Raw genomic sequence first — 8281 nt, forward strand, 5'->3', positions numbered from 1 at the left:
CAGAAAAACAAATATAGGGATGGGGTAGGTATTTAGTTGGATGGGCTATTTACAGATGGGCTGTGTACAGCTGCAGCAATCGGTAAGCTGCTCTGACAGCTGATGCTTACTGTTAGTGAGGGAGATATAAGTCTCCAACTTCAGGGATTTTTGCAATTCGTTCCAGTCATTGGCAGCAGAGAACTGGAAGGAAAGGCGGCCAAAGGAGGTGTTGGCTTTGGGGATGACCAGTGAATATACCTGCTGGAGTGCATGCTACGGATGGGTGTTGCTATGGTGACCAGTGAGCTGAGTTAAGGTGGAGATTTACCTCCCAGAGGAGTGGAGGCTGTTATTGCAGCAAAGGGGGGAGAAAATCCATATTAATGGCCATGATTTTGGAATGAGATGTTCGACAAGCAGGTGTCCACATACTTTTGGTCATGTAGTATAAGTACTGTTAAATGTGTTGCTGTACTCTTGGAATGATCAGAGGGACAGATAGAACGTGTGTGAGATAAATGATCAATAAGCGTAATTACCTGGAGAAATCCCACCTGCAATTTCTAAACAAAGCTGCTTTTATTTTTGTTTAATTTAACCTTTATTTAACTAGACAAGTAAGTTAAGAACACATTCTTATTTACAATGACGGCCTACCAAAATGCAAAATGCCTCCTGCGGGGACGGGGGCTGGGATTACAAATAAAAATATAGGTCAAAACACACATCACGACGAGATACCACAACACTACATAAAGACTGTACTTATAACTTGTAAAACCTTCCTTTGAATAATTTTGAAGTGATCCAAATGGCAAATTCCTCTTTCATCTATACATTTTGAGATACGTAAAACCAGAAAAAAGTTATTTTTTATTTGGGAGTCTGGCTTTAAGGCTTGTTACTGTACATAACCTGTCTGAGACACTGGTTGCATCCCAAATGGCACCCTATTCCCCGGCAAAGTGCACTACTTTTGACCAGATCCTTATAGGCCTTGGTCAAAAGTAGTGCACTATATAGGGAATAGGGTGCCATTTGGTAAGCAGCATCTCACACTGAGTCTGGAGCCGAAGTTTCAACATACTTTGTTGAACTGGATGTCTGACACAGAGCTCTGTGTTTTGCTTTAGAAATGTGTGAATGACTCATACTAGAAAACGTTGGCATATCAAGACTTGCTGTTAAACATAACATTAATTAGTCTTGACAGTCAACTTATTTTTCTGCTGACGATGAAACTTAGGTCTAAAACACTATTTCTCCCTCTCCCTCTCTGTCAGCATGTTTGGATGAGTGTGCATAACCTGGGTAATCAATGTTACGTCCCAAATGGCACCCTATTCTCTATATAGTGCACTACTTTTGACCACTATACAGGGAATAGGGTGCCATTTGGGGATGCAAAAAATGCCTCTCAGAGGGTGGTCTGGGTCTGGCACCAAGGTGGAGGACAACTGGACTATAAGAGGAACATCCATGTAGATATGACCTTCCTTCATTTTCCAAATGAACCTGAGGTTTGGCACCAATCTGTATTTTTCTTTCTACATGCTGTCAGATCCAGTTTCATTATGTTGTACCACCTACTTGTCAGTCGTCTCTTTCCTTCATTTAATCTTTAACCTCTAACTAATGTGTTTCCTGTTAAAAGGTCTTTCCATTTCTACTCCATAAAACTCATGCACGCGAACACGCACACTCACACTCACCTATTAGGCCAATCTTTTAGGATCAGAATAACTGTAAAAGGGAATTATACCATGGCAACTAACTGCCAATATTTACAATACATTGTTGCCAGGTCCAGTGGCTCTGCTGTATGTAGATGAAGATAGAGGAGGTGGAGGTCGGAACAATGATGTATTATACACGTAGCACAGGAAACGGTTCTACTGGAGAGTCGAACCACAAATAATTACATAGGCTACTGTTTTTTTTCCTTGTAGCATGAAAGGCATAGGTCCTGCAAAAGTCGATTTCCTACCAATGTCTAGTTGAAGAGCATTGCTCTCTAAAGAATAGCATTAAACTGAAAGAAAATACGATTGAAAAGTGAAATAGTGAAAAAAAATATTCAGGTTATTTTAGCAGCACTGATTATATGCCTCCTATTGCCAAAACATTAACACATACAAATCCCACCTTGCCACAGTGCAGTAGGTCTACATGAGTATAAAAGTATAAAACAATCTATACTGAACAAAAATACACTATATATACAAAAGTATGTGGACACCCATTCAAATTAGTGGATTCGGCTATTTCAGCCACACCCGTTGCTGACCGGTGTATAAAATCGAGCACACAGCCATGCAATCTCCACAGACAAACATTGGCAGTAGAATGGCCTTACTGAAGAGCTCAGTGACTTTCAACGTGGCACCATCATAGGATACCACCTTTCCAAAAGTCAAGTTTGTCAAATTTCTGCCCTGCTAGAGCTGCCGTCTAGGAGCAACAACGGCTCAGCTGCGAAGTGATAGGCCACACAAGCTCACAGAACGGGACTGGCAAGTGCTGAAGCGTGTAACACTTAAAAATCGTCTGTCTTCGGTTGCAATGCTCACTACCGAGTTCCAAACTGCCTCTGAAAGCAACGTGAGCACAAAAACTGTTGGTCGGGAGCTTCATGAAATGGGTTTCCATGGCCGAGTAATCGCACTTCACCATCTGGCAGTCCAACAGACGAATCAGGGTTTGGTGGATGCAAGGAGAACGCTACCTGCCCCAATGCATAGTGCCAACTGTAAAGTTTGGTGGAGGAGGATTAATGGTCTGAGGCTGTTTTTCATGGTTCGGGCTAGGCCCCTTAGTTCCAGTGAAGAGAAATCTTAATTCTACAACATACAATTACATTCTAGACGATTCTGTGCATCAAACTTTGTGGCACCAGTTTGGGGAAGGCCCTTTCCTGTTTCAGCATAACAATGCCCTCGTGCACCAAGCGAGGTCCATAAAGAAACGGTTTGCCAAGATCGGTGTGGATGAACTTGACTGGCCTGCACAGAGCCCTGACCTTAACCCCATCGAACACCTTTGGGATGAATTGGAATGCCGACTGCGAGCCAGGCCTAATCGCCCAACATCAGTGCCCGACCTCACTAATGCTCTTGTGGCTGAATGGAAGCAAGTCCCTGCAGCAACATCTAGTGGAAAGCCTTCCCAGAACAGTGGAGGCTGTTATAGCAGCAAAGGGGGTAGCAACTCCATATTAATGCCCATGATTTTGGAATGAGATGTTCAACGAACAGGTATACACATTATTTTGGTCATGTAGTGCATAAACACAACATGCAACAATTTCAAAGATTTTACTGAGTCACAGTTCTTATAAGGAAATCAGTCAATTTAAATAACTGAATTAAGCCCTAATATATGGATTTCACATGAGTGGGAATATAGATATGAATTTGTTGGTGACAGATAGCTTAAGAAAAGGTAGAGGAGTGGATCGGAAAAACACCATTTGCCTCATGCAGTGCGACAACTCTGGTGGACATTCCTGCAGCCAGCATGCCAACTGCATGCTCCCTCAATAGTTGAGACATCTGTGGCATTGTGTTGTGTGACAAAACGACACATTTTAGAGTGGCCTTTTATTCCCCAGCACAAGGTGCACCTGTGTAATGACCATGCTGTTTAATCAGCTTCTTGATATGCCACACCTGTCAGGTGGATGGATTATCTTGGCAAAGGAGAAATGCTCACTAACAGGGATGTAAACAAATGTATGCACAAGATTTTAGAGAAATAAGCTTTTTGTGCGTATGGAACATTTCTGGGGTCTTTTATTTCAGCTCATGAAACACTTTACATGTTGCTTTTATATTTTTGTTCAGGCTATGTAAAATCCAATAAGTGATAATCTATTGCACCACACATGCATTAGTAGCATGGTCCCTGGAGCTCAGCTGTGCTTCACATATAGCCTCCATCCATCCCTGCTGTTCTGCTATGGTGCCAGCCCGGAGGAAGAAGGTCCGCTTCCTGTCCTTAGGAGTAATAGTCCATTCGAATGATCCGTCGCCTCCTTCAACAACCTCTACCACTGCCCCAACCAGGTTGATGGGCTTCAGAAGCTTCTGGATGAAGGAGAAGTGATGTTGTTTTAGATGGCATATATGCTGTGCTTCCCAATTGGCACCCTATTCCCTATATATTGTGCGTTCCTATCGGCACCCTATTCCCTATATTGGCTGCAGAAAGCCTTTGGTGAACTGAAATTGGTACTTCATGGAAGTAAAACTAAGTATATGTTATTTTCCAAATCATGTAAAAATGTATCTGATGATTTATGCATGCATACTTTGGATGGTGCCCTCATTGACCATGTCCCGCTTATAAATATCTGGGCATCTGGATTGTCGAAAAGCTATCTTTCCAAAAGTATGTGGATGAGTTAGTTAACAAATTAAGAATGAAAATAGTCTTCTTCTATAGGAACAGGTCCTGTCTTTAGTTAAATGGCAGAAAACAACTCATTCAGTCAACATTCATTCTGGTTATTGACTATGGCAATATTGTTTATATGAATGCAGCCGCCACTGTATTGAAGCTATTGGATGCAGTTTATCATAGCGCATTGCGCTTTATTACGGGGGATAAGTTCTGTACACATCCTTGCATTTTGTATCAGAAAGTAGGCTGGCCCTCCTTGAAGTCTCATAGATCGATGCATTGTACTCTTTTTGTCTACAAAGCCCTCTTGCATAAACTTCTGCCATAACTTACCTCATTGTTAACCTTCAGACATATAAGTTACCAGACCTGGACTCAGGGATGACTAACCCTGGAGATCCCTTCAATCACCACTGAGTAGGTACATCTGCTTTTTGTTTTTTTGGCCTCTCATGTTGAATGATCTCCAAAAGTCCTTAAAGTTGATGGAGTTGGTGCCTCTCGGGTAATTCAGGCAGATGTTAGAGGGCCTTTTTACTGAAGAATGTGTATGATTGTGTTTTGCTTTTCATGTATTGTGTAATTGATGTGTATATACATATGTATAGTGTAATTGATGTGTATATACATATGTATAGTGTAATTGATGTGTATATACATATGTATAGTGTAATTGATGTGTATATAGATATGTAGTGTAATTGATGTGTATATACACTACCAGTCAAAAGTTGTTTTTTTACTATTTTCTACATTGTAGAATAATGAACTATGAAATAACACATATGGAATCATGTAGTAACCAAAAAAGTGTTTAACAAATCAAAATATATTTGAGATTTGAGATTCTTCAAGTAGCCATCCTTTGCCTTGATGACAGCTTTGCACACTCTTGGCATTCTCTCAACCAGATTCACCTGAAATGCTTTTCCAGGTGTCTTGAAGGAGTTCCCACTCTGCAGTCCGACTCATCCCAAATGGGGGATTGTGGTCGGGGGATTGTGGAGGCCAGGTCATCTGTTGCAGCACTCCATCACTATCCTTCTTTGTAAAATAGCCCTTACACAGTCTGGAGGTGTGTTGGGTCATTGTCCTGTTGAAAAACAAATGATAGTCCCACTAAACCCAAACCAGATGGGATGGGGTATCGCTGCAGAATGCTGTGGTAGCCATGCTGGTTAAGTGTGTCTTGAATTCTAAATAAATCACAGTGTCATAAATACATCACAGCAAAGCACCCCCATACCATAATACCTTCTCCTCCATGCTTTACAGTGGGAAATACACATGCAGAGATCATCCGTTCACCCACACCGCGTCTCACAAAGACACAGCGATTGGAACCAAAAATCTAAAATTTGGACTCCAGACCAAAGGACAAATTTGTCCATTTCTCCTGTTTCTTGGCCGAAGCAAGTCTCTTCTTCTTATTGGTGTCCTTTAGTAGTGGTTTCTTCTTTGCAGCAATTCTTTGAAGCAATTCGACCATGAAGGCCTGAGATGATTGTGGACTAGAGGAAAAAGAGGGCCAAGCACACCCCCATTCTCATCGACGGGGCTGCAGTGGAGCAGGTTGAGAGCTTCAAGGTCCTTGGTGTCCACATCACCAACAAACTAACATGGCACACCATGACAGTTGTGAAGAGGGCACAACAAAACCTACTCCCCCTCAGGAGACTGAAAAGATTTGGCATGGGTCCTCAGATCCTCAAAAGGTTCTACAGCTGCACCATCGAGAGCATCCTGACTGGTTGCATCACTGCCTGGTAGCATCACTGCCTGGTATGGCAACTGCTCGGCCTCCCACCACAAGGCACTACAGAGGGTAGTGCGAACAGCCCAGTGCATCACTGGGGCCAAGCTTCCTGCCACTCAGGATCTCTATACCAGGCGGTGTCAGAGGAAGGCCCTAAAAATTGTCAAAGACTCCAGCCACCCCAGTCATAGACTGTTCTCTCTGCTACCACACGGCAAGTGGTTCCGGAGCGCCAAGTCTAGGTCCAAGAGGCTTCTAAACAGCTTCTACCCCCAAGCCATAAGACTCCTGAACATCTAGTCAAATGGCTACCCAGACTATTTGCATTGCCCCCCCCCCCACCGCTGCCACTCTCTGTTGTCATCTATGCATAATCACTTTAATTAACTCTACCTACATGTACATACTACCTCAACTAACCGATACCCCCGCACATTGACTCTGTACCGGCACCCCCCTGTATATATTGTTTTTTTTTACTGCTGCTCTTTAATTACTTTTAATTAAAGTTACTTACTTTTTTTTTATTACTTTTTGAAACTGCACTGTCGGTTAGGGGCTCGTAAGTAAGCATTTCACTGTAAGGTCTACACCTGTTGTATTCAGAGTTCAAAGTTCTTGAAATTTTCCGTATTGACTGGCCTTCATGGACTGTCATTTCTCTTTGCATATTTGAGCTGTTCTTGCCATAATATGGACTTGGTCTTTTACCAAATAGGGCTATCTTCTGTATACCCCCCTTCCTTGTCACAACACAACTGATTGGCTCAAAGCATTAAGAAGGAAAGAAAGGCACACCTGTTAATTGAAATGCATTCCATGAGACTACCTCATGAAGCTGGTTGAGAGAATGCCAAGAGTGTGCAAAGCTGTCATCAAGGCAAAAGGTGGCTATTTGAAGAATCTCAAATATAAAATATATTTTGATTTGTTTAACACTTTTTTGGTTACCACATGATTCCATGTGTGTTATTTCATAGTTTTGATGGCTTCACTATTATTCCACAATTTAGAAAATAGTAAAAATAAAGAAAAACCCTTGAATGAGTAGGTGTTCTAAAACTTTTGACCGGTAGTGTAGATATGTATAGTGTAATTGATGTGTATATAAATATGTATAGTGTAATTTATGTGTATATACATATGCATTGTGTAATTGATGTGTTCATGCAGGGCTCAACTGCAAAAAAAGACCATGGTCTTAGCATGATTCCCTGGCTAAATAAAGGGTAAATAAAAATGTAATAAAAATATAGTTTACATCCTATGGGTCCTGGTCAAAAGTAGTACACTACAAAGGGAATAGGGTGCAATTTGGAACATAACTATGACCTAGGCATAGTTTGCTGCCTTGTAATAAAATCCCAAAGTAAATGCAATATAGCCTACTGTCTCGACATTTCAAGCATACATGTAGACTAAATAACAATAGCCTACTTTTAATTGACTTTGTATTCCTTTAACAGTGTTCAAAACACCTAGTTAAGTGAGACCTTGCCACCTTGCTACTGTAGACGTCAGTAAACGGCCCGCTGCTATGGTAACAGGACAACACTGTAGGAAGTAAGGGAACATGTTGCACTGACACCGCTGAAAGTTATAATGTAACGCTTGGTCGCATAGCTACATTATTTGCTGCTTTGTCATAAACATAGGGGCGAAATTGCTGTCTCCTAAATAACAATTTAGTCCTAGCTTGCGTGACAAGTTCCCTAGAAAACTAAATGTTGTCTTCTTACCTCTTCATTTTCACCATACAACAGTAGAGTTTCTTTCAACTGAAACCATGCGCGTTTCCACCGGTGCGTAAAATGAGTGCGCTTGGATAACCATCCTTTTTTGTCCTCTTTTATCTCAACGGGGTTTTCATCTGCGCCGTTAGAGGTCGCAGATACTACAGCCATCATAGAGCTTTGAGAATAACGGGATAAATAGCTGAGAAATTAGCTTATAATTCAAGAGCGTCACACACCCAAAGCCTAGTGGGTAATGTCGTTCTTCTTGTCCAGCCGCACCATCAACTGATGGCGCGCGGAACAAAGACTAGAACTTCTAGTCCCAGAAAGCCCTGTGTTGTGTTGTTACCGAATGAGTGGGGACGGGAGGGTTAATGTCGCGTTTACACACTAGTCGGAAGTAGTA

At 41.8% G+C, this 8281-nt stretch overlaps 1 protein-coding gene across 1 annotated transcript; it reads right to left on the reverse strand.

Annotated features, from left to right (window-relative positions):
- Positions 1 to 3755: 3755 nt before the first annotated feature.
- LOC139556145 (PH domain-containing protein DDB_G0274775) lies at positions 3756 to 8080 on the reverse strand. Its single transcript, XM_071369714.1, has 2 exons — positions 7879 to 8080; positions 3756 to 4067 (listed from the first exon to the last, which is right to left on the reverse strand). The coding sequence occupies exons 1-2, from the start codon at positions 8044 to 8046 to the stop codon at positions 3852 to 3854; spliced, it is 384 nt and encodes a 127-aa protein (XP_071225815.1). The 5' UTR covers positions 8047 to 8080; the 3' UTR covers positions 3756 to 3851.
- Between the last annotated feature and the right edge of the window lie 201 nt (positions 8081 to 8281).

The sequence above is a fragment of the Salvelinus alpinus genome, chromosome 27, assembly GCF_045679555.1.
Source record: "Salvelinus alpinus chromosome 27, SLU_Salpinus.1, whole genome shotgun sequence".
Lineage (NCBI taxonomy): Eukaryota > Metazoa > Chordata > Actinopteri > Salmoniformes > Salmonidae > Salvelinus > Salvelinus alpinus.

Bases quoted from the DNA above. Each gene is read 5' to 3' on its own strand.
- LOC139556145 (XM_071369714.1), bottom strand. From the start codon at position 8,046: ATGATGGCTGTAGTATCTGCGACCTCTAACGGCGCAGATGAAAACCCC. The intron at 4,068-7,878 runs GTAAGAAGACAA...TCCTTCATCCAG, and splicing joins TGTATGGTGAAAATGAAGAG to AAGCTTCTGAAGCCCATCAA.